The following is a 25139-nucleotide window of genomic DNA, read 5'->3' on the forward strand; positions in this document are numbered from 1 at the left end:
ACTTTGTGAGACAGGATCTTACTATGTAGCTCAGGCTGGTCTCAAACTCAAAAGAAACAAAAATGTAAACATTTTGGGTTTTTTGTAGCAGTAGTTGCTACAAAAGTGAATACACACATTATGCTAAGTGTTTATACAGTTACAATGTATACAGAACAGTTGAAAGCCTTCATTAAAATGCTGATGGCCAATGACACTGGGATGAAAATAATGTATTTTTACTCTATGTGGGACTGAAGCTTATTAAAATCCACATTCTCTAGGGAGTGAGGAGCTTCCTGCTTTCCTTTAAAAACAAAAACCTCAGAGTCCAGTAAATTTTCACTCAGCTGCAGACACGCAGAATGGGAGAGGGTGACGGGGAGGAAGGGGGCGGAGATTCCTCGAAATCACCGCCTTCCGTGGTTCACACTGAAAAGACCTGGGAGAAGAAGCAAAGGACATTGGGGAGGAGCTGACAACCAGCTTGGGAGCTAGGGTGTGTGCGTGCGCGTGCGCGAGCGTGTGCGACCGTGCATGGGTGCGTATAAGTCCAGGCTCACTACATATGGACACTAGCTCCTCTTCCGGTATGTCTGGAGACTGCGCATGCGCATCGCTGGCCTTTAAACGTGCACCGCCGGTCCATCCGGTAAAAGGATCCGGCAATCAGATTACAATTTTGTTCCTCCGCCAATTAGATGAACTATTTTCTCTCAGCTTGAGAAATGTTTCTAACTAACCACTCTCAAATAGGGGGCATATACAATCCGATTTCTCTCGTTCATCACAGGATGAAGGCTTCCTAGGGTTTTTTCCGACTCAAAGTAAACGAAACTCGGAGAGACACCTTGCGGAGGGATCTGGTTTGTTGTGGTGAGGTACAGAGGTGGGGGGGAGGAGACGCTGACAAACCAAGATGGCGGTGGCAGCGATGAAACCTGCGGCGACTGGCACTTACCTGTAGTAGTGAAGGCTTCAATAGTTGGGAGGCAGCGGTAGGGTTTGGAAGAAACGGAACAAGACTAAGAACCGGTAATCGGAATCTCAGCCTGAGACTTTTAGAGCACGGCACCCGCCCCCCAAGCCCTTGACGGGCGGTGGCCGTCCTGCTTAGGGCCTAGACTCTGAGAAGTGCATCGGTTTCAGACAGCGGCGGCGCCATGAGTCCTTAAGGGCGGCCTGAGCCCTCCGGATCTCTGGCCCAGCCCTCGGGCCCACCATGGAGCTGGGGTCCGACGATTTCCTACCGCCGCCGGAGTGTCCGGTGTTCGAGCCTAGCTGGGCCGAGTTCCGAGACCCTCTAGGCTACATCGCGAAAATCAGACCCATCGCCGAGAAGTCCGGCATTTGCAAGATCCGCCCACCCGCGGTAAGGCCGGGAGCTGATGGTCGCCAGCGGCGAGCTTGTGGGTGGATCCGGGTAGCCAGTGGTGAAGTCCCGGGCTGAGGGCAGCAGGTGTGGGAATATGGGATGGCTGGTATTTTGTGGATGCCTCGCGAAGCGGAGAAAGGGTGCTGGGGTCAGGGGTTCCCTCGTTTTGTGGCATACAAGTGACCTGGGGTCTGAGACCCACTCCCACCCTGCTCTTGATTCGTTATACAGATGCTTAGTGGGCTGGGGAGAGTTCGCAGTCAGGCACAGAGAAGCCCATCTTTTAGTTTGTATCACCCTGGTCTAGGCTGTTATAAAGTAACGACTACTGTTATTATTCCCTTTAAGGCAAGCTGTGTGGTGTAGTGGAAAGATCACGTCTTGAAAGGGAGTCAGACCTGAGTTTAAAACTACTTAGAAGGTTAGCAGCTGTATGACCTTGGGCATGTAAAGTAATCCCTGAACCTATGAATTGTGTGCTAGGAATAATTAGATTAAACCAGGTAACATAGTACACTCTAGTAAGTGGTAATTACTGTGACTGTGAAGGTGCTTGATGTGGTCATTGGTTTGCTTCTATGTGTGTTGACTCATGTTTACTCACACGCTGTCAGGCCAATTCATCTCTGATAATATCCTGGCCTGATGGACCAGTCAGGAAATCTTTCTCACAGGGAGTGCTCTTTCTGGCTCCTCAGAAATGGGTTTAAGGAATTGTTCCGTTTTCTAGTTGAAGGCAATGTCAGAACCTTCACGTACATGGTCCCCACAGCCTTCCTATGGAGAAGTTTAGACCAGGTAGCTTGGTATACCCCTCTCAGAAGATTTCTATTCTACCTCTGGCTCAGAATGTAGATGATCCTATAAGATAAGGCTTTCTTGGGTCCCCACAAACAATAGTGGAGATAATGGAAATCTTCCCTTGGTTCCCAAATGTTCAGCAAAAAGGACCGTATCATTGTTTCTAGTCCTGACTAGACCAGGAGAAGTTTTTCAACGGCTAGGACAGACTGCTGCCTTGCAGACACACTGGGGGAGAAAATGATGAACAGTGTTTAGTAGCCACCTGGGATTCCTGGGCTGATTTGAATTTGTCTGCAATAATGTATCTTCGAGGGAGTGATTGAAGATGTGGAAGCCAAATTCCCACTTGTGGAGAGCACCTTTGGTCTTCTTATCCAATTCAATGCTTTTGTTGCCCTTCCATAGGCTGGCTTTAGATGGATCCTCTAGTTCCTAGAGTCTAGAGTTCTTGTTGGAGCCTGGTCACAGATGTCTGAAGATGTGTTTCTGTTGTGAGAGAGTCACAACTATTAGGGACAGGCCAGGAAGGCCAGCAAGGCCAGCAGAAAGGTTGAACTCCTGGATGGCCTTAAGGAAATATTCCTTTAAATGGTCATGAGAAGCCTATCTGACTTGGGGATAATTGAGGTTTGAATTTCCCTTCTTCTCCCTTGGGATTTTGGGCAGGTTGGCCTTATATAGGTGCTCTTACCTTGCCTCGGGGAACCAAGATGGAAGGAATAACAAGCACATGGCGCACTCAAGTGCATGCCTGCGCATGCGTGAATGCGCGAGCAAGAAGGGGGGGGGGGGAGATGTGTGTGTCCATCCAGCCTCAGAGGACTGTTCTTTTCTCTACCCCAGTAGCATGATTCTCTCCAGTCCCAGAGACCTTACTCTTGTTTTTGTTGTTCATGAATTTTGTGTGAGTACACACACTCTTAAACCACCTTTAGGCCCTAAAGCCGTTGGCTTTCTTCTGTTCGGAACTTGAATTACTCACCTAAGTGATACTTAGGCCAAGGGTGCAAACCTGTGTGTGAATAGGTATTGGAGTTTGTCTTAGAGGGTTTGCATTTCAGAACGTGTGGCTGCTTGCTACACTTGGCATAGATGGGTGGAGGACAGAGTAATAATGGGGGCATCACACAACTTCCTAAACTAGATAGCCATCCTGTTTGTCACCACATTCATTCTAAATGCCATCATTTTGAGCATTTGTACTAATATGGTACTGAGATGAGAGGTTTGTTGGACCTTCCCCATCTACTGTTGCACCTATAGCTCCTGCCTTAGAATTTCAGTTCTGCAATCCTGTCAGGTGCTTGATGTTGCATTGATTGTTTAGAACTTGGCTGAGCAGGGAAAAGGGGTGCCTAGAGTTTTGGGTTTGAGCACCTTTCTGTCTGGGTTATCTGTGCTAAGGGGAGTATTGTCTGATGGGAGATACGGTATGGAAGGAGAGCTTCACTGGGCTTAAATTTTTGCCTAAATTTTTTCCCCCTTCTTCTGTCAGCCTCAAGTGCTCTTTGTTATGGGTTGGGGTAGTACAAAGAACCAGCAATTAGAGGACATGGGTTCTAGTGTTGGCTCTGCTGCTAACTAGCATGTGATATTCTGTCCTAGTCTTACTTTTCACATTTGTAGAATGAAGACATTGATCTAAGTTATTCTAGGGTCTTTTTTTTTTTTTTTTTACCTTTTTTTTTTTAAAAAAACATTTCTTAAGCACCAGAGTTCCAGGGAAGAGAGGACTCTGGGGAAGTGTTCATGAGGCTGTTGGGAAGGAGAGTCTTCGTAGCTCTCTTTTGAGTAGGACAGATAAAGCTCCAGCTTGGCAAAGTAAAGCTTTCCCTGTTTTCATTAATTATTTTCCTGGCTTCCAATCCATAAATTCTTATATTCTTTGCCACCACTTTTGTGCTTCCCACTCACTCCCAGACTTACTTCCCTGCCTCTTACAGCAGGCAAGTATATGACAGAGGACCCACAGGAAGCCTTTCTGACCTGGGGCATGAGTAAGAGATGTAGATTCATGTTCCTTGGTCTTCCCTGCAGTGTCTTCTATGAGCCTTTAACATTGACAGCCTAAAGCGTTAATCCCTGCCAGAACCACAGCTGAGCTACCCTGCATGTGTATTCACTGGTGGGGTCAAATTTAGAGAGCAAATGGCTTGTGAGGAAGCCAGGGCAAGAATTCATATGCCCGCCTTACAGATGAGAAAACCCATTCAGAATGGTAAGATCTCATAGCTAATAAATAGTAGAGCTACAACATGAACCTACTTCTCCTGACTCCAGGTCCAGGTCCTGTGTGGTTGCCAGAACTCTAGGCTGTGTGTCTTGCCTAGAGAAGTGTGACAATGGGTATGAGGAGGGTTTGAGGTTAACTGTTTTGAGCTTTTTATATTTTTCAAAATCTTAGCACAGTACTGTTGGGAAAGACTTAGAAGTTTACCAGGGCATGTACATGAAGCCTTGCATATGGGCCTGAGGGACTTTTATGCCCTATTAAGCCTTGGGGAGAGTTAGGAGTGGGTCCTTTTGGACGTTTCCCAGGTTGGTAGGTCTAAGGTGGCTAGAAGTTTTAGGAGGTATTAATGGAGCATGGAGCTGCTTTTGATACTGTGTGATCTTGCATTCAAGTGGGATAACCCAAGTTCCTTTCCCCTTTTTTATTCTCCTAGGACTGGCAGCCACCCTTTGCTGTGGAAGTGGACAACTTCAGGTTTACCCCCCGAATCCAGAGGTTGAATGAGCTGGAGGTGAGATTAGCAGCTGGTGATGGGGTTTGGAGACAGGATAAGCATGCCCTTCTGAGCTCCAGATAATAAGGGCAGGAATTCACTTTTTTTGATTTGATAGCCCAAAGGCTGGGGATGCTCTTTTCCCAGTAAAACTTTACTTAAGATTTTTCCCTATCAATATCTACCTTACCTGGATCAGCAAAAGGTAGCTATGTGGCTGACTGAGACCTTTCTTCCTTACCAGCTCAGTGTGGCTCCGTATATCTAGTTTATCCATGGCTTTGTGCTTCTTACCTTTCTTCTTTGATACTTGGTAGAGTGGGTGGTGAGGTACATGAGCACAAGAACTGGTCTTTGTAGAGACTGGAATGGTTAGAGACATGGGCAGTGGTCAGGTTGAGAGTGTCCTGGGATGATGAGAGTGAGTATCCAAAAGCTGGTTTTAGGTACAGTTCTAGAATTTTTCATGGAAGATACAAGTTGAAAGCATGTTCCCTTCCCACTAATTAATTAATTCACATTAATATGTACCTTTGAGCCTTATTAAATATTCTAGTAGAGTACTGGGCTCAACTGAATACCAGTACCCTAAGAGAGAGAGAGAGAGAGAGAGAGAGAGAGAGAGAGAGAGTGTGTGTGTGTGTGTGTGTGTGTGTGAGAGAGATGGGGGGGGAGGGAGGGATAGGGTAGGTATGTGGGCGTATATGGAGCATAGAATAGGTCTGTGGTTGGTACAGCTGTGGGCAGGTATTACCTAGCACTGAACAAGGGCAGGTCTTATAGAGATTTCATGCTAGTTAATGAGGGGAGGAAGGAGCAGGGATTAGGCCAAGTTTAGAAAGGTAAGGGGTTCAGATGGAAGGTGTTTTTTGCCCCTTAAGGATTTTCACAGCCAAGGAGCTTTAGTTCATTTCTTACCCTGAATAGACCTTAATTCTTCTCAACAAAGACTCAAAAGAACTGACCTGCAACTAACCTGGTTCTCTAGAAAAGGGCCAGGGACTCAAGTGATAAAAGTTATAGACTTAGGACCTTTGGGAACCCTTCTTAGCCAGTGAGATTTCAGGCAAGCATGGACAGCCTTGCTTTCATCCATGGACATCTTTCATCCATATCAGGTCTTGAGTTAGCCAGTATGTCATTTTAGTTCTTCAAGTCATTCTCATAATTCAGCCACCACGAAATATTTTCTGTGGTATAAAAGGAGATGAATATGTTCTTTTGGAGTCCTATGTAGAACTTAGATATAATTCTGAAGTTTCCAGATGGTCCTCACTACTCTTCTTAATTAAGTCCAAATCTCTGGGGTAAGTGTACTATTTTCCTTTTCCTATTGTTCGTTTTCTGAGACAGTGTCTCATGAACCCAGGCTGGCCTCAAATCTCCTATGTAATAGAGGCTAGACTTGAACTCATTTTCCTGCCTCTACTTTTCAAATGCTGAGATTATGGATGTGAGCTACCATACCTGGCACTTATTTTTTAATAAAAATATGGAGATGTAGTGATTAGTGCTCATTTGTTCAAGTGCAACACAACAGAACTAGTAGAGAGAAAGCAGAGCTTAGAGGTAGTTGGGGCTTGTTATGGGAATTAACTCTTTTGACCCTCTTTTTTCCTCTGTACAAGATATAATATATATAGACAAGCTTGTCACAAGAATGAGAGGAAAGGCAAGGCCCTGGGTTCGATCCCCAGCTCTGAAAAAAAAAAAAAAAAAAAAACCCCTCTGAAAAAAAAAAAAAAAAAAACCCCAAAAAAAAAAAAAAAAAAAAAGAATGAGAGGAAAGAAGTATAAAAATTGTAATGAGAGAAAAATGGGGACCAGTGCAGAGCTCATTTCACTGGGAGAAGTCTATTTTGTTCCCTTTCTCTTCCCCTAAGTTTAAGCCAGAAGATGGGTCACTGTGAAGTGTTGGGGGGAGGGGTGGGGTGGAGTGGGATGGAGTATTGATGGTAATGGATGGGTGGTGGTAGGGGGTGGTGGCCGGTGTTTTTGAGCCATTTCTCCTTTAGGCCCAGACAAGAGTGAAACTGAACTATTTGGACCAGATTGCCAAATTCTGGGAGATCCAGGGCTCATCCTTAAAGATTCCCAATGTAGAACGGCGGATCTTGGACCTCTATAGCCTCAGCAAAGTAAGAACAGGTTTTTCTCAAATCTTCAATAAACCCATGCTACTCTAGGACCCCTTTTCCTTTGGATACTGTGTCTCCGGGCTGTATCGGAAGGGTAGACCCGACAGCACATCAGCGTGATTTGCTACCTCTTGCAGCAGTTTGACATTGGGAGAAGGGGTAGCTCCTGGTGACGACATGAGAGGCTGCAGCTGTCTTCCTTACCCTTCCTGTAGGGCCTACTTCTGCATAGTCAAATACACAGTGCATCAGGTCTCTTCCTGCTCTTCCTTTCAGATTGTGGTGGAAGAAGGTGGTTATGAAACTATCTGCAAGGACCGTCGATGGGCCCGTGTGGCCCAGCGCCTCAACTATCCACCTGGCAAAAACATTGGTTCCTTGCTACGCTCTCACTATGAACGTATTGTTTATCCCTATGAAATGTACCAGTCTGGAGCCAACCTTGTGGTAAGGATGCCAGGCTGTTGTTTCTTTTTATTTTTTAATTTATTTTTACTTAGGGTCTTAATGTGTAGCGGACTGGCCTAGAAGTTACCATGTAGTTAGCCCACTGACCGTGTAGCTCAGACTGGACTTAAAAATCCTTTTTGGTGGGGAGTCTGGATGTGACTTTGTTATTTGGAATTTGTTATTTATTTGTTATTCAGTTCCCCACGTATAGGATATCCTGTTGTCTTAGATTCTCTTTTATTTTCTTTTGAGTCAGAGTCCTCGTATGGCCCTGGTTGGACTCAAACTTTGTAGGCAGGAACAAGCTCAGACTCTTAATCCTCCTGCTTCCACCCTCCAGGTCACTGAGATTAGAGGCATGTACTACCATGCTGAGTTGTCTATGTTAGGGAAATACTAACTGAGCTGTATCCCCAGATCTCTACCTTGAACTTTATGAATTACATTTATTGTATGAGCATCCATGTATGTGGAGGTCAGAGGATAACCCTGGCTTTTTCCACTGTGTGAGTCCCTTTGGTTGAACGGATGTTCAGGCTTGACAGCAGATAACAAGCTGGTCCCTTGACCTTGAACCCTAATCCTTCTCAGCTTCTTGAGTGCTGGGACTATTCTTAAGAGGACTGGTTCCATGGATTGGAGACTGGGAAAACTAGACCTTACCTTTTCCTAGTGATACTTTCTTCTGATAGTGTCTACTATCAAAGTCTTATAGTTATTTATCTGTAGAACCCTGGGTTCAGTAACTAGCATATGCACTCCTTCCTTACCAGAGGGGGTGGAGGAGAAAAGAAGAAAAAGCCTCATTAGTGGCAGGCAAATGACTCATTGGGTTAATGTGCTAGCTTCCAAGCTTGATGACCTGAGTTTGACCTGGAATGCACATGGTGGAAGGAAAGAACTGACTCCCAATGATTATCCTATGACCTTTTACATGCCCACTGTGGCATGAATGCCACACATTTAACACACACACACACACGCACGCACGCACGCAACTAAGTAAATGTTAAGAAAAAGAAAGAAGGGAAAAAAAGAATTCCTAAAGTATGTAAGGTGTCAGCGATGAAGACCAGTTGAACTGGGACTATTGATGTTGGTCAGGGGTATGGGCCACAACTTTGGCCAAAGGAAGGTCTTACTTTGGGGGCTGAAGTTCTATACCCTGGGCCTTACCATTTACTTATCTCTAGCAGTGTAACACACGCCCATTTGATAATGAGGAAAAGGACAAGGAATATAAACCCCACAGCATCCCCCTTCGACAGTCTGTGCAGCCTTCCAAGTTCAACAGTTATGGACGACGGGCAAAGAGACTACAGCCAGATGTGAGTACTTTGCTTCTTGTCACTAATAGGGGTTTTGGGGTAGAAAGAATCATGCTTGCTGACTGAAGCCTTGTACAACACTGTTGCACTTTCTTTTTGTTCTTAAGCATTAGCATGGCCTTTCTGAGCATTTTTGATCATTTCTCTAATCAGTTGAGTTGGAGATCTGTTAGAACTATACTTTTTGTATGTCTGACCTGTGTGGTTTGTTCCTTTCTTCTGTCAGTCTGCTCATAGGAAAAAAAAAGTCCTTTTTTTTTCTTTTTTTAAGATAGGGTTTCTCTGTATAACTTTGGCAGTCTTTGTACTTGCTCTGTAGACCAGACTGGCCTTGAACTCAGAGATTTACCTGCCTCTGCCTCCCAAGACCTGGGATTAAAGGTATGCACCTCCCACACTCAGCAATAATGTTACTCTACTTATATAATGTTTTTAATTGAAATAAACTTAATTATATCATTTCCTACCTTCCTTTCTTCCATCCATTCCCAGTTACTTTCCCATAAACTCCTCCCATAGTTACATGGTTTAAAAGCTGATCACTCTGCATTGGACAACCAAATGAAGAGGCTTATCTGTGGGAGAAGCTAATTCTTCTCCTAGCAATCAGTATTTGCCTGTAGTTCTTCGTTTAGGGATAAGACCTCATGAAATTCCCTCTCACGTCATGTTAACATTTTCATTGATAATACTGTTGTTCTGGTCTTATTTATGCAGCTATTTTTAGAAGAGACTTTCACAGCAGACTGCTTGGTGTTCTGGCTCTTAGAATCTTTTCATTTGCCTCCATGATATTCCCTGAGCCATAGATACAAAAGCTATGATACAGATGTATTCACTGGGGCTGGGCTCCATACTATACATTGATCTCTCTGCATTATGTTCAGTTGTGATTTTCTGTGATAGTTTCCTTTTGCTGTAAGGAGAGGCTTCTTTCATAAGGGATGGTAGCTACATTTATTCAGGAAAGCTGGCTCAAACACTACTTTACTCCTTAAAATATATATTATCCCTAAGCTATAAGGTAGGAGTTAACATTTTTATTTTATATTTGGTAAAACTGGGATTTTGCTTTTAATTCCTTTTTATTTTTCTTTTAAATTCTTTAAGACCTTTTTCTTTTTAGAATTTACAACATTTTATGTGTATGGGTGTTTATTTTCATGTATGTCTATGTACTATGTGTGTGCCTGGCACCCATGGAGCCAGAAGAGGGTGTTGGATCCCCTGGAACCCAAGTTACCAATGATTGTGAGCTGCCATGTGGGTGCTGAGAATTGAACCTGGGTCCTGGAAGAATAGCTCACAGTGCCCTTAACCATTAACATCTCTCCATCCCCTAGACTTATTTTTTAATTATGTGTATACCATGTATTTTTCTGAGGAAGTACGAGCATGTGAGTGAATTACCCATAGAAGCCAGAAGGAATCTGATTCTTTGAAGCTGGAGTTACAGGTGGTTAACCGTGAGCTGCTTGTATGGGTGCTCTTAAGAATTCCGCCATCTCTGTAGCTCCTGAAATTTTTAGTTATTTATTTGAAAATGTCATGTTTTTTTAAAATCTTTCTTGATCATATACACCCTTCACTACCACACCCCTTACTTCCTCCTGGTTCCTTCAATTACATTTCCCAACTTCACATCTTTTTTTTTTTTTTTTTTTTTTAAAGATTTATTTATTTATTATATATGAGTACACTATAGCTGTCTTCAGAACACCAGAAGAGGGCATCGGATCTCTTTACAGATGGTTGTGAGCCACCATGTGGTTGCTGGGAATTGAACTCAGGACCTCTGGAAGAGCAGTCGGTGCTCTTAACCGCTGAGCCATCTCTCCAGCCCATACATCTTTTTAAAATATTGTTTAAAGTTTTTTTTCTTTTTTTTTTAAGATTTATTTATTCATTATATATGAGTACACTGTAGCGGTTTTCAGACACACCAGAAGAGGGCATCAGATCTCATTACAGGTGGTTGTAAGCCACCATGTGGTTGCTGGGATTTGAACTCAGGACCTCTGGAAGGGCAGTCAATGCTCTTAACCTCTGAGACATCTCTCCAGTTCCCTAAAGTTTTTTTTTAATCTTCTGAATTTAGTTTTAGTTTGTGTTGCTCATTGTACATGGGTGTGTGGTCATCCACCAGTGCATAAGGAACCTACCAATGGCCACTCCTTGCCCTGGTAACTGTCAACTACTTATAGCTAGCTCCTCATCTAGAGAAGGGACCTTAGGAATCCCTAATTTTTTTATTGTTATTATTAGATTTGTTGTGTGGGTGTGTTGGTGTATGTATCTGTGTTTTCCCTTTGGTAAGCATATACTAGAGGACAATTTACTAGAGTTGACTCTTTTCCTTCTACCACCTAGGGATTCAGCTTAGGTTGTCAGGCTTGATGGCAAGCAAGCACCTTAGGCTGCTGAGTCATCTTGGTGCCCCTTTAAAGATAAGACTGAGGACTTACCTCTAGTCTTTGAAAAGCAGCTCTGAATTCTTGCCCTGGCCCATTTGTGCATGAGTTCTTGGCATGAACTTGGTGATATATATATTCCAAATAGTAATCTTGACTCATTTCATTTTCTACTTTCTTTGTAGCCGGAACCCACAGAGGAAGACATTGAAAAGAATCCAGAATTGAAGAAGCTACAGATATATGGAGCAGGTCCCAAGATGATGGGACTGGGCCTGATGGCCAAGGATAAGAATCTGCGGAAAAAAGGTGAGGCCCAAGATACTAGGGATGGGTTCATATGGAGGCAGGAGGCAGGAGGCAGGAGGCAGGACTATAAATGTCTCAGATTTAAATTTAGAACCACTTTTCTCTCCTACAGATAAAGAAGGGCCTGAGTGTCCCCCCACTGTGGTGGTAAAGGAGGAATTAGGTGGGGATGTCAAGATGGAATCAGCCTCACCCAAGACTTTCCTAGAAGGCAAGGAGGAACTGAGTCACAGCCCTGAGCCCTGCACCAAGATGACCATGAGACTACGAAGGAACCACAGCAATGCCCAGTTTGTAAGGACCCAGCCCTGACTTCCTAGAGCTCTGCTTCTCATCCCTTCAGTGAGCATTTCTCCAGCATGGCACTGGACTAGGTTGCATTAAGTAGAAAAGTAGATCTTGTGGGCCCTGCCTGCAGGCAACTTACTTAATTGGGGAAAACAAAGGCAGCTAATTTGGAACAAAAACCAAAACAGCAAACAGCTACTGTCAACTTAAAGTGCTAGGAGGAGACTCCTATTGTCCAGTGCTTCAGGATAAAGGCTAAGATCTTCATTATCTTCATTATCATGCATGATCCAGTCTCTGCTAACCTCATTGTCCAGGACTGCCTACCTCACTTTTCAACTATGGCTGTTCTGAACTACTTGTAGGTATATTCATATTTTTCAAGCGATATACTAGTATTTCTTTTATAATCTTACATTCCTTGCTCATATGGTTTTTTTCTACCTCAAAGAATTTCTCTTTGTGCTCTGCTCCAATTGCCAAGTACCAGCATGCTTTCAAGTTTCAGTTATTCCAAGTGTCCCCTTCAGAATGAAGTACTTCCCTGCAGTCCTCCCTCATCTCTAAGTAATACAAGTGCTGCTTCCTTCTCTGGGTATCCACAGTATTTCTTATGGTCTGCTATGGCAATTTTCAATTTGTATGAATAATCTAGAGTACTGTGTGCCCTTTGAAGGCAGATCCAGATTTTCCTCATCTCTGCCATAGAACACTGTTTATCGAATGCATAAAACTGAGGAGATTGAAGACTAATAAAGACTTTTCATATATGTATATATCTGGGGACTGGTACATGCATGCTACTGAACTCCAGGCCTTGAATGATTAGCCTGTTTAGGGCCATGAACAACCCAGCCAGCAAACACCTCTGGCTTCTAACAGAAAACTCTCTGGAATAGGATATTGTCTGGAGGAGCCTGGTATTTGAAGACTGGGCAAGGCCTATATTTATAACCCTTTGCTTTTCTCTGGCAGATTGAGTCATATGTATGCCGAATGTGTTCCCGAGGAGATGAAGATGACAAACTCTTACTGTGTGATGGCTGTGATGACAATTACCACATCTTTTGCCTGCTGCCTCCTTTGCCTGAAATCCCGAAAGGTGTCTGGAGGTGTCCAAAGTGTGTCATGGCGGTAAGGCCTTCCCAGTCCCTGTCCACACGAAATATTTTTGCCTGCCTCTGTATAGTCTAAGGGGAGCCTTCTTGCTCAGTCATAGTATTACTGTGTTTTGGGACCTCAAACTCTGCAGAGCTTTGTGAAAAGGAGGAAGAGAAAATGTAATTTATGCTGCTGTCCTCTGGAAGCTCCTAGACTATCCATAGGGTATTATGATTAGATGGGCTGTGTGTAGTGATGTACTATGTGTACTGACATGTAAGCAGATATTAAAATTGATGTTAGAAACCCTGAGTTGGCGGTTGGGGATTTAGCTCAGTGGTAGAGCACTTGCCTAGCAAGCGCAAGGCCCTGGGTTCGGTCCCCAGCTCCGAAAAAAAGGAAAGTAAAAAAAAAAAAAAAAAAAAAAAGAAAGAAACCCTGAGTTGTAGTTGACCAGATAGGAAGGGTGACTTGGTTGGTTGGTTGGTTAGTTTGGTTTGTTTGTTTAGTTGAGATAGGGTCTCATTCTGTAGCACAGACTAGCCTCAAAATTCCATCAGTCCTTTCTCAGCCTGCCAGAGCCTAGGATTATGGGTATGAGCCACCATGCCCCGGAGAATTAAGGGTAGTGATTAGGAATGAGCTTTAAATGATAGGATTAACTAGCTATAGATAGAGTATCTTTCTATTTATTGAACCTAGGGCTTTGGGCATGCTAAAGAAGTGCTTTCTACCACTGAGCTGTATCTCTAGGCTGTGCTTTATTTTTAATTTTTGTTTCAAATTCACTTTATGGCCCAGGTCCTCCCTCAGCCTCCCTTGTACTGTCTGTTAGTCCTGGCTAGGGAGAAAAAAAGCCTTTTTAAATGTCCTTTTGATTCTTTTTTCTGTCTTACATATAATTATCTTTAAGACACTTTAAAAAATCTTGTTCTATAGTTTATAAAGACTTCCTATCTTCATACTTTTTTCTGTATTAAATGGATTGAAGATAGGAAGTTTTATCAAATGGATATAATGATTACTTGCTTTCCTCCTATTGTTTTTAGATTTGGTTCATGTTCCAGGTAGGGAAATGGGATTTTTCAGGAACCTTCCCAATTCAGGGAAGAATTTGCCTGGGGCAGGTAGGTATAATATAGTAAGGAGGAGCAACAAAAGCAGCAGCGAGGGTCAAGTTCTTAAAATATCTGGGGTTACAGGTGGTTGTGAGCACTATATGGGTGCTGGGAAATGAACTTGGGTCTTCTGCAAGAGCACAAGTGCTGTTAAATGCTGGGCTATCTCTGCAGCCCCTGAGAGAAACAATTTAAAGCAAAAAAGATTTTGGCTCACAGTTTTAGAGATTTCGGCTCATCATGGTGGGGAGGTGCTTAACTCACATTATGACAGCTAGAAAGCAGAGAGAGAAAGACTAAGAGTGTGAGACTGGACAAAGATACTGCCTCTAAGGGAACTCAATCTGCAACCTACTTTGTACGACTAGGCCCCACCTCCTGAAGACTATAGAACTTTCCAAAATAGCAGTACCATCTTGGGACCAAGTCTTTAATACATGAACTTTTTGGGAAGGACACTTTATATCTAAACCCTAACAACGAGCAGAAGTATGAGAGAAATGTCTGTGTGGCATGAATACATGTGATAAGCTGATGTGGGGAAGGATGAAAAGGTAGAGCTGTAAAGCAAGGCTTGCCCTAGGATCCTTGAAGGCAGACTGAGGGCAGTTCTCCCTCCTACTTCTATCCCGTGTTTCAGTTCTACTTGAGATGATTTTTCTCTTTGCCTCTATTTTTATGATTTGATCTCTTTTGGGTTTCAGGAGTGTAAGCGGCCCCCTGAAGCCTTTGGCTTTGAGCAAGCTACCCGGGAATATACTCTTCAGAGCTTTGGAGAGATGGCTGACTCCTTTAAAGCAGACTACTTCAACATGCCTGTGCATGTAGGTGATGGAGGGCTGGGGTAGTGCTGCGACTAGGTTCGTAGACACTGATACTGTACCTCCCCTGAATTAATGTGGACAGGATGTCATTTACTATCCTGTTCCCCCAGATGGTACCCACAGAACTTGTAGAGAAGGAGTTCTGGCGGCTGGTGAATAGCATCGAGGAAGACGTAACTGTGGAGTATGGGGCTGACATCCATTCCAAAGAATTTGGCAGCGGTTTCCCTGTCAGTGACAGTAAGCGGCACCTAACCCCAGAGGAGGAGGTGAGTGGGTGATTCTCATGGTTATATGCAGTTATATAAACTTGGACAAGTTATTTAGTGTCTGAAAGATACTGAAATCCTTTTTTATGCCTGCCTCAAGTAGTTACTTTGAAGTGTACATGAGGTGCTGTAGAGCAAAGAACACAGCATAGGTAGTATCTGGAATGTACATGCAAGAGATGCTGTTTTAAAAATTATTCTCATACATTGCATCCCAACCTCCTCCTAGCCTCCCCACCTCATGTTCCCTCTCCACCAGATCCACTCCTTTTCCATTTCCCTTCAGAAAAAGAACAGGCCTCCCAGGGATATTAACTGATCTTCCAAGCCCATTTCCTTATGTGTAATATGGGGATATTCCTACCTTGATTTCCTTTTCTGGTTTGGTTTTTAGTTTTTGTTTTTTCAAGGCAGGGTTTCTTTGTGTAGTTCTGACTGTCCTTAAACTCACTTTATAGATTAGGTGGGCTCAAACTCACAGAGATCCTCTTGTCTCTGCCCCCAACTGCTTGGATAAAGGTGTGTGCCACCACCACCCCCTGCAAATTTGTTATAAGAATTATGTGAGAAGTAAGTAAAGTGACCTAAGGAGTGCTAGGTGCTTTCATACGTGTTCTGTAAGGAAATTGGCATGTACAGAGAGAATTGAGAGTCTACGCTTAACCGAATGTAAAAATGCATTTGGGTTCAGATTTTTGTTTTATTTTTGTTTTTGCCTTGTTGGGTTTTAATTTGAACTTTTGAAAAATTGGTGCATAAAAATATTAAAATTCTACATATTGGGGCTGGAGAGATGGCTGCTTTCACAGAAGACCCAAATTTGATCCAAGCATCCACATTGGGCAGCTTACTACTGGCTTTAACTCTATATATCTAGGAGATCCAACATTCTTTTCTGGTCTCCATGGGTACTTATGTAGAACATATGCATACACTTAGTTAAAACTAAAAATTAAGGGGGCTAGAGAGATGGCTCATAGGTTAAGAGTTCCGACTGCTCTTCCAGAGGTCCTGAGTTCAATTCCCAGCAACCACGTGGTGGCTCACAACCATCCGTAATGGGATCTGATGCCCTCTTCTGGTGTGTCTGAGGACAGCTGCAGTGCACTCACATAAATAAAAAAATGATTAAAAAAATCCTAAAAATTAATCACAAATAAATTATTAGTATTTATGGGATACAAATACATAAATACATCATGTGAACCAATATATATCTTCTGAAACATTTTTCTTTATTGTGAAAACATTCAAAATCTTTTCATAAAGCTTTTTTAAATGTATAGTACATTACTTTTATATCTAGTCATCTCGCTGTGCAATAATATACGAGACTGCCCTGCTTCTGACTATAACTTAGTATTCATTCATCAATCTTTTTGTGGATTTCTCCCTCTCCTTGCACTTTCCCGCTTCTAGAAACTAACCTTTTACTTTAAATATCTAAGAAATCAACTTTTTTATATTCTACATTGGACTGAGATCACATGGTACTTGTTTTCTTGTGCCTGGGTTTTATCACTTAATGTAGTGAGCACCAGTTCCATCTGTGCTGTCATAAATAATAGGATTTTATCCTTTTTAATGGCTGAATAACATTCCACTGTGTATATTATATATTACATTTTCTTTACTTGATAGACATCTTGGGCAGGCTTCCGTTTCTTGGCTGTTTTGTAAATAGTGCCATGTAAACACGGGAGTGTTCTCAAAATGCCAATTTTGTTTCTTTCGGTTATATGACCTGTAGTAGAATTGCTACATCATATGGTAGTTTTATTTATTTATTTGTTTTTACATTTTTTACTATGGTTTTTAATGTCTTGTTAGGCAAATAATTTACAAATATTTATTCTGAATATTGTCTCTTTGCTGTGTGTGTGTTACTGTTGATTTTTTGTTTAACTTTTTTCAGTTTTGGCTTTTTGTTTTTTTCCCCTTTGAAACCAGGTCTTGCTATGTAGCCCTGGCCTGGGCTCCTGTTAAACTTGTATGGTAGTTTCTGTTTCTCCTCAGCCTTCTGAGTGCTGGGATTGCAAGCATGTATACCTAGCTTGCCTTTTTGTTTCCTTTGCTATGCAGAGATTTTTAGTTTGTTACAGTAACATTTATCTTTTTGTTGTTGTATCTTGTGCCTTTGAAGTTTTGTATAATAAATTGTTGCCCATTTCAATGTTCTGTAGCATTTTCCATGTTTTATCTCATAACTAGATTCATAGTTAGGTTTTTTTCTTTCTTTATCTTTTTTCCCCCCTTTCTCTTTTCTTTTCTTTTTTTTTTTTCTTTTTCTTTTTTCTTTTTTTCGGAGCTGGGGACTGAACCCAGGGCCTTGTGCTTGCTAGGCAAGCGTTCTACCACTGAGCTAAATCCCCAACCCCTTCTTTTTCTTTTTCTTTTTTCTTTTTCTTTTTTTTTTTTTTTTTTTTTGAGACAGGATTTCTCTACGTAGACCTCACTGTTCTGGAACTCACGATGTAGACCAACCAGGCTGGCTTTTAAATTCAGAGATCTGCCTCCTGAGTGCTGGAATTAAAGGTGTATGCCACCACCACCTAGCTATAGTTTTAAGACTTATATTTAAGTTTTCATCTGTTTAAAGTTTACTTTTGTTACTGAGATAGGGGCCTATTTTTTTCTTTTGCGTATAGCTACATCAATTTATGTAGCATTATTTATTAGAAAAGCTACCCTTTCCCCATTATGAGTTCTTTTATTTGTTGTATTGTTCTGGTGAGACAGGGCTTCACTTTGTATCTTTGGCTGGCCTAGTCCCACTGTGTAGACCAGACTGGGCTTAAATTCACAGAGGTCTGCCTGCATCTACTTCCTGAATACTGTGATTAAAGGCATATGCTGCTACATCCACTTTCATTTTATTTTTTGACAATGGGTATGTCAGTATAGCCCAGGCAAGCCTCAAATTTATGAATTCACCGAGATCTGTCTGCCTCTGCTACCTGAGTGCTGGGATTAAAGGCATGTACTGCCACGTCCGGTTTCAATTTGTTTAGCCTCAAATTTGTGCCCTTCCTGTCTCAACTTCCCAGTTGCTAACATTAACTGGTATATAGTACTTCAAGTTCCTAGGACTTGTTGAAAATCAGTTGGCAGGGCAGGCCTTATGGTAGATATGTACGGATCCATAATCTTCCTGAAATTAAAGTGAATAGAATTAAAAATTTCTGTGTTTAATTAAAAATTAAAAATTTTTGTGGGGGAAGAAGCAGAGAAGACTCATATATTGTTTGGTATGATGCCAATATTAAGACTCCATATATGAAAGCAAGTAACTAAGTTCTTATTGAGTGTGATCACTCAACATCTGTAATCTCAGCCTTTAATACACTCAGGTGACTTACTATGGCATTGATGTTGGCCTGAGCTACAGAATGAGGTTTTGTTAAACCAAAAAAATGAGGCTGAGGAGATGGCTTAATCAGTAAAGTGGCTGTTCTGTAAGCACAAGGACCCAAATTTGGATCACATAAAAGCCAGGTATAATAGCATGTCTCTTTAGTGCTGAGGGAAGGCCGGCAGAGCCAGATTAGGCAATTGCTGAACTCCGAGGTCAATAATAGGTTCTCTCTCAATAAAATGGCGTAGAGAGTGGTAGAGGAAGATACCTGATGTTGACCTCTGGCTTCCACATGTATGTTCACACATGTGTACCCACACAAACATACACTGAAAATACACGACACACGCATGCATACACACACACATACACACACACACTCAAATTCAAGTAAATAAAACAAACAGAAATGCTAGGGTTGGTAGTTTTCACCTATGATCCCATCTACTTGAAAGGTTGAGGCAAGAGGATCATAAGCTCAAGTTCTGCCAGGGCAGCTTAGTGGCACCGTGTCTCAAAGTAGAAAGAACTCAGGTTACAGTGATAGAACATTTGCCTAGCAGTTGTGAGGGCCGAAGTTCAATCCTCAGTTGTGTGTGGGGAGGTGGGGGACCATGACTCAGTTCCTTAGCATAATCCTCATCTTACTGTACAAACACTTGACTTGATAGGAGTATGCCACAAGTGGCTGGAACCTGAATGTGATGCCTGTGTTGGAGCAGTCTGTACTGTGCCACATCAATGCAGATATATCTGGCATGAAGGTACCATGGCTGTATGTGGGAATGGTCTTCTCAGCCTTTTGCTGGCATATCGAGGATCATTGGAGTTACTCTATTAACTACCTCCACTGGTGAGTGGGGCTATAGCAAGCTGGGGAGGCAGTCAGGGTGAGCTTCCTACATAACCAAGCATATGACCATTCTTTATCCCCTTTAACTTGAGCAGGGGTGAGCCAAAAACCTGGTATGGAGTCCCATCGCTTGCAGCAGAACACTTGGAAGAAGTGATGAAGAAGCTGACACCAGAGCTTTTTGATAGCCAGCCTGATCTCCTTCACCAACTTGTTACTCTCATGAATCCTAACACACTCATGTCCCATGGTGTGCCGGTAAGTGCCCAGGAACCATAGGTAAGGTGTAAGAATGATATACTGATGACTTTTGTGCTGGCAATTGTACTCTTCACTTTTGATTTATCCCTGCCTTTTCTTATTCCTGTTCTGCCTTGATTGGGCTGTAGGTATGGTTGTTTTGAGATCTGTGATCATCATGGTTGGTTAGATATGCAGTGTGATAGTGAGTTCTTTGGGCCATGGGTTTGAGGGAAGTACTTTAGAGATAGCTTGTTATCATCTCTGGGTTCTAGCTAGTAAAAAAGGGAAATGGAGGAAGGACAGGGCTAGAAAGTCTTTTTGCTTTTCCTTTTAATTTTATATATTTTTGTGTGTATGTGTGTGCCTATGTTTCTGTACATGTACCATGTTCATGCTGTGCCCATGGAGGCCAGAGGAGGGTATGAAATCTCCTAGAACAGAAATTATAGGTGGATATATGAGCCACTATGTAAATGTTAAGAACTAAACTTGACTGCTCTGCAAGAGTAGCAAGTTCTCTTATCCAATGAGCCATGTAGGACCTAGGAATTGAACTCGGGTCCTCTGGAAGAACAGCTGCTGAAAATGTCTCCAGCCCTTGTCCTGGTCAATATCTCTCTAGGCTCTTCGGATTGGCAGTGTTCTATCCAAATCAGCTGTGAGTTTTGTTGTAATTTGGCAGGTTACAGTTTTATGTGATGATTTTTATTTGTAAGGGTTTTTTTTTATAATAAAGTCTTAGTAAATGAAAAAAGACAACAGACAAGGGATGAAAACAGGTGGTAGAGTCCTTGCCCAGCATGTACAAAGCCCTGGATTCAGTATAGCAAAATGATAATAAACACTAGCAATGATGTGGGAAGCCGCAAACACTGTAGTAAAAACATAAATCAGTACAGCCATGCTGGAAGACTATATGGAAGTTCTTCAAAACTTTGAAAATAAAACTACCATATGATGTAGCAATTCTACTACAGGTCATATAACCGAAAGAAACAAAATTGGCATTTTGAGGACACTCCCGTGTTTACATGGCACTATTTACAAAACAGCCAAGAAACGGAAACCTGCCCAAGATATCTATCAAGAAAATGTAATATATAATATACACAGTGGAATGTTATTCAGCCATTAAAAAGGATAAAATCCTATTATTTATGACAGCACAGATGGAACTGGTGCTCACTACATTAAAGCATTGCTTATGTCTTTGTATCATGTTATATTGTGTCCTTCCCCCCACCCCCCAACATACACACTACTCTTTGTTTGGAATAGACCATTTCTTTTTAAAAAGCATATCTCCTTTCCCAAAAATGGAAAATTGGTCATTCCCTATTCCAACTATCCTAAACATTTGGCTTTTTTTTTTTTTTTTTTTTTTTTGGTCTGTGTATATCAAGTTTTATGTGTCAGTAAAACTGTGACTTTCATAATCTCTTGTATGTATGATCTAAAACTGCACTGTCCACCTTGATACCCATTAGTCACATATGGTCACCGAGCATTTCAATTGTGTCTAGTCCCATATCAGATGTACTGAGAGTATAAAATGGATGTTATAATTCAAGATTTAGTATTAATGTGAACTATAAAGTAGCTCATGAATACTTTTGTATACCACCTAAACACCGAGACAGCTATATTCTGGCTTTGTTAAGTAAAATACATTAAAATTATTTTACTTGGTTTTTTTTTGAAGATTTTTATTTATTTATTGTATATAAGTACGCTGTAGCTGTCTTCAGACACACTGGAAAAGGGCATCAGATCTCATTACAGATGGTTGTGAGCCACCATGTGGTTGCTGGGAATTGAACTCAGGACCTCTGGAAGAGCAGTCAGTGCTCTTAACCTCTGAGCCATCTTTCCAGCCCTTACTTGGTTTTTTAAAAAAATTATATATATATATATATATTAATATGGCTACTAAAGAATTTTAAGATAGCCAGGCTTGATATTATGTGCCTTATATATGACATGAGCTTTTTGAGAAGCTTAGTCAAGAGGCTCCTGAGTTCAATGCCGCAGCTCAGCAGAACATTTATCTAGCATTCACAAGGGCTTGTGCTCAGTAGCCAGTACCAGTCAAGGAAAGACATTTTTTTCTAAGTACCTTTTTTTGGGCCTGGTATATTTCTCATGACAGTGTTGGTCTAGTATGGTTTTATAACTACCATTGTATTTTTTAAAAACAGCTTTATTATGGTATGACTTACATTCTGTAAAATTCATTCATTTTTATTGTATAATCTAGATGTCCTTAGAGAAGTGTGCTGTTGTCACTGTAATTCAATTTTAAAACATTTTTGCCATACCAGAAAAAAACCCTTATTCACAGCATTCTCCATTCTAACCTATAAGATTAGGTGACCTTTTAATTTATTTTCTAGTTCTATATTTGCCTTCCTTGCTTGTTCATGCAAGGAAGTTTGGTCTTTTGTGTGGGGCTTCTCTCAGTTGGTCTTAGACATGAGTTTGAGTTCCAGGGCCCATGTAGTAGAAGAACCACGTTTCTCATTTTTAATAGCTACAGAATAGAATAACTACTTCTTGTTTGTTTTGATGTTGAGTTACTGTTTACTATGTAGCCTAGGCTAGCCATAAACTTGTTAGGTAGCTCAGTCTGGCCTCAAACTTGTGATTTTCCCACCTTAGCCTTCCAGATGTTGGGATTGTCAAAATGTACCACCATGTCTGGATAGGGGTGCTTTTTTGAAACTACCACAAAAGAAACAGAAAAGTAATACTGGTAAAATAAGGTTAAGAGGAAATTAGGAAAATTATTTTCCTGGTTTGCTGCCTGAGGCTGCTCTAGAACTTGGTTTTTGCATCTATGAAATTATGAAACAGATATTGCTAAAATACTTTCTGTGTGAAAGGCCACTGGTCACCACCCTAAAGGTCAATAGAGTAGTTCCTGCCTTGGGTATATACCCACAACTGAAAGAAAGCGAACAGTAAACAATTAAAATAAGTTGGGGGACACCATAGAACAGCAGAAAGGGCCATTTAGGACTGGCGTTATCTGGACCAGGTTTGTAAGAGTATTTATGTGTTTAATTTGTTTCTTTAAGCAAGAAGTTTCATAAATTTTTAAAAGATAAACATTTGGTGCTATCCATTGCACAGTCCTATTTAAAAGAGTAAGAATTTGCCTGCTAGACTTTTATCTATGTAGTCAGGGAATTTATTCCAGAGGGGCTTGGGTAAGGCATGGCATGGTCAGAGTTGTTTAAATGAAAGAAAGAAAATGGGGCTGGAGAGATGACTCAGCGGTTAAGAGCACTGACTGCTCTTCCAAAGGTCCTGAGTTCAATTCCCAGCAACCACATGGTGGCTCACAACCATCTATAATGAGATCTGGAGTCATCTTCTGGCCTGCAGGCACACATGCAGACAGAAAGCTGTATGATGTATACATAATAAATATTAGAAAATGTACATTGCAAGGAGAATTTGATTCTTAACCTGGGACTTATCCTTTCCCTACTCATTGGCTAGCATTGAATATTCATGAAACTTCTTGGTTAAAGAAACAGATTAAATGCCAACCAACCAGAGCTTCCAGGGACTAAGCCACTACCCAAAGACTATACATGGACTGACCCTGGACTCTGACCTCATAGGTAGCAATGAATAGCCTAGTAAGAGCACCAGTGGAAGGGGAAGCCCTTGGTCCTGTCAAGACTGAAACCCCAGTGAACATGACTGTTAATGGGGGAAGGATGGGGAGGGGAACACAGATAGAGAAGGGGAGGGGGAGTGGTTAGGGGGATGTTGGCCCAGAAACCGGGAAAGGGAATAACAATCGAAATGTAAATAAGAAATATTCAAGTTAATAAAGAAAAAAAAAGAATAAGTGGGGGCTGGAGAGATGGCTCAGTGGTTAACAGCACTGACTACTCTTCTAGAGGTCCTGAGTTCAAATCCCAGCAACCACATGGTGGCTCACAACCATCTGTAATGGGATCTGATGCCCTCTTCTGGTGTGTCTGAGGACAGCAACAGTGTACTCAAATATAATAAATACATCGTTAAAAAAAAGAAAAAAAGAATAAGTCGGGAGTGCTGGAGAGATGGCTCAGTAGTTAGGAGCACTGACTGCTCTTCCAGAGGTCCTGAGTTCAAATCCCAGCAACCACATGGTGGCTCACAACCATCTGGAATGGGATCTGATGCCCTCTTCTGGTGTGTCTGAAGACAGCTACAATGACTCATAAGCATTTAAAAAAAAGAGAGAGAGAGAGTAAGTAGGGAACCTCAGATTATCAGATAATCAAAATGAAACAAACAAAAAAAACTTAAGAAAAAAGTAGAACCAAGTAGTAAGAAAGCAACTTGGAGAAATAGACTTGGCAGGGAGGAGTAAACTTTAAAAGAAAAACAGACATGATCAAATATTATTTTGCTTTCATAGATCCATGGTCAATTGCACCCTCAAAATATTTAGTAAGAAATCCCAGAAATGAACAATTGCTTTAAAATGACACGTCATTTTTGTGTAGGGTGGTGAGATCTCATGTCACTACACTCTCTCCTAAGGTCCTACCTGAGGCCTTAATCATTCATCTGATGGTCCATTGCGCCATGCTCTAGATGCTATCCATATTGTTAGTCACTGTGTCTGTTTCAATTTAAGGAAACTAAAAAGAGTATATGCTGAGGTTGCTAGGATCTATAAAAGGGAAAAAAGGGTTTTAGGTTTGCCACACTGCACATGGCAAAAAGTACACTGTTAAGATGAAACAGTCCCCATCGAATTCCCATTTATATGTATGTGTAGGAAAAACAATGTTATATATGGGGTTAGATTCTGGGGCTTCCACAGAGAGTCTTGAACAAGAGGGACTGCCTATCTGAAAAGCGATATGCTGTTTCACAAAGCATATAGAGAACCTACTGAGCTCTTGGAACATTGAAATTTTGATAGCAAAGTGAAATCCAGAAAAGAGGAGAAAACAGAAAGTAAGTACTTGAAATAGTAAGATGAAAACATAAAATTGAGGAAAGGTAGGAAAAACATTACGAAATCTGTGTAGTATCAGATAAATAGAAATCACAAAGAGTAGGTAAATGGTAGAGTTATTATAAAATTTTAAAAATAAGTTTCTTTTTTTTTTGGCGGGGGGGGTTCTTTTTTCGGAGCTGAGGACCGAACCCAGGGCCTTGCGCTTCCTAGGCAAGCGCTCTACCACTGAGCTAAATCCCCAACCCCTAAAAATAAGTTTCTTATTCTATATGCATGGCTGTCTTGCCTGTATGTATGTCTGTACACCATGTGCATCACTGGCACCTGTGAAGGACAGAAGAGGGCGTTGTATCTCCTGAAAGTACGGTTGCAGAAATTGTTAGTCATCATGTGAATATTGAATCTGGGTCCTCTGGAAAAGCAGCCAGTTCTCTTAACCACGGAGCCTCTATAGCCCTAAATATTTTTTTCTTGAAGGATTGTTTGTTGAATCAAAGTGGCCTACCTAGTATGTGAATAAACATAGATCCACACAAAGATGGATCTTGTGAACTCTTTTTTGTTAATCACCGAGAACAGAAGAATCACATAAACAT

At 41.6% G+C, this 25139-nt stretch overlaps 1 protein-coding gene across 12 annotated transcripts in view; it reads left to right on the forward strand.

Moving 5' to 3' along the window:
• Window positions 1-878: 878 nt before the first annotated feature.
• The window catches only part of Kdm5c (lysine demethylase 5C), a 41769-nt gene continuing 17508 nt past the window's right edge, over window positions 879-25139 (forward strand). For 6 of the 12 annotated variants that reach the window (XR_015646329.1, XR_015646331.1, XM_087600148.1 and 3 more), the window contains exons 1-12: window positions 879-1351; window positions 4825-4902; window positions 6900-7022; window positions 7299-7469; window positions 8669-8800; window positions 11397-11520; window positions 11633-11814; window positions 12784-12942; window positions 14732-14851; window positions 14962-15120; window positions 19147-19328; window positions 19424-19586. Coding sequence is in view for 8 of the 12 variants with exons in the window: in XM_087600148.1 (XP_087456274.1) it covers window positions 1202-1351; window positions 4825-4902; window positions 6900-7022; window positions 7299-7469; window positions 8669-8800; window positions 11397-11520; window positions 11633-11814; window positions 12784-12942; window positions 14732-14851; window positions 14962-15120; window positions 19147-19328; window positions 19424-19586 (1743 nt within the window). In the remaining 4 variants the exon portion in view is untranslated. 12 annotated transcript variants of the gene reach the window in all.

Source organism: Rattus norvegicus, chromosome X (assembly GCF_021556685.1).
Source record: "Rattus norvegicus strain SHRSP/BbbUtx chromosome X, alternate assembly SHRSP_T2T, whole genome shotgun sequence".
Taxonomy (NCBI): Eukaryota; Metazoa; Chordata; class Mammalia; order Rodentia; family Muridae; genus Rattus; species Rattus norvegicus.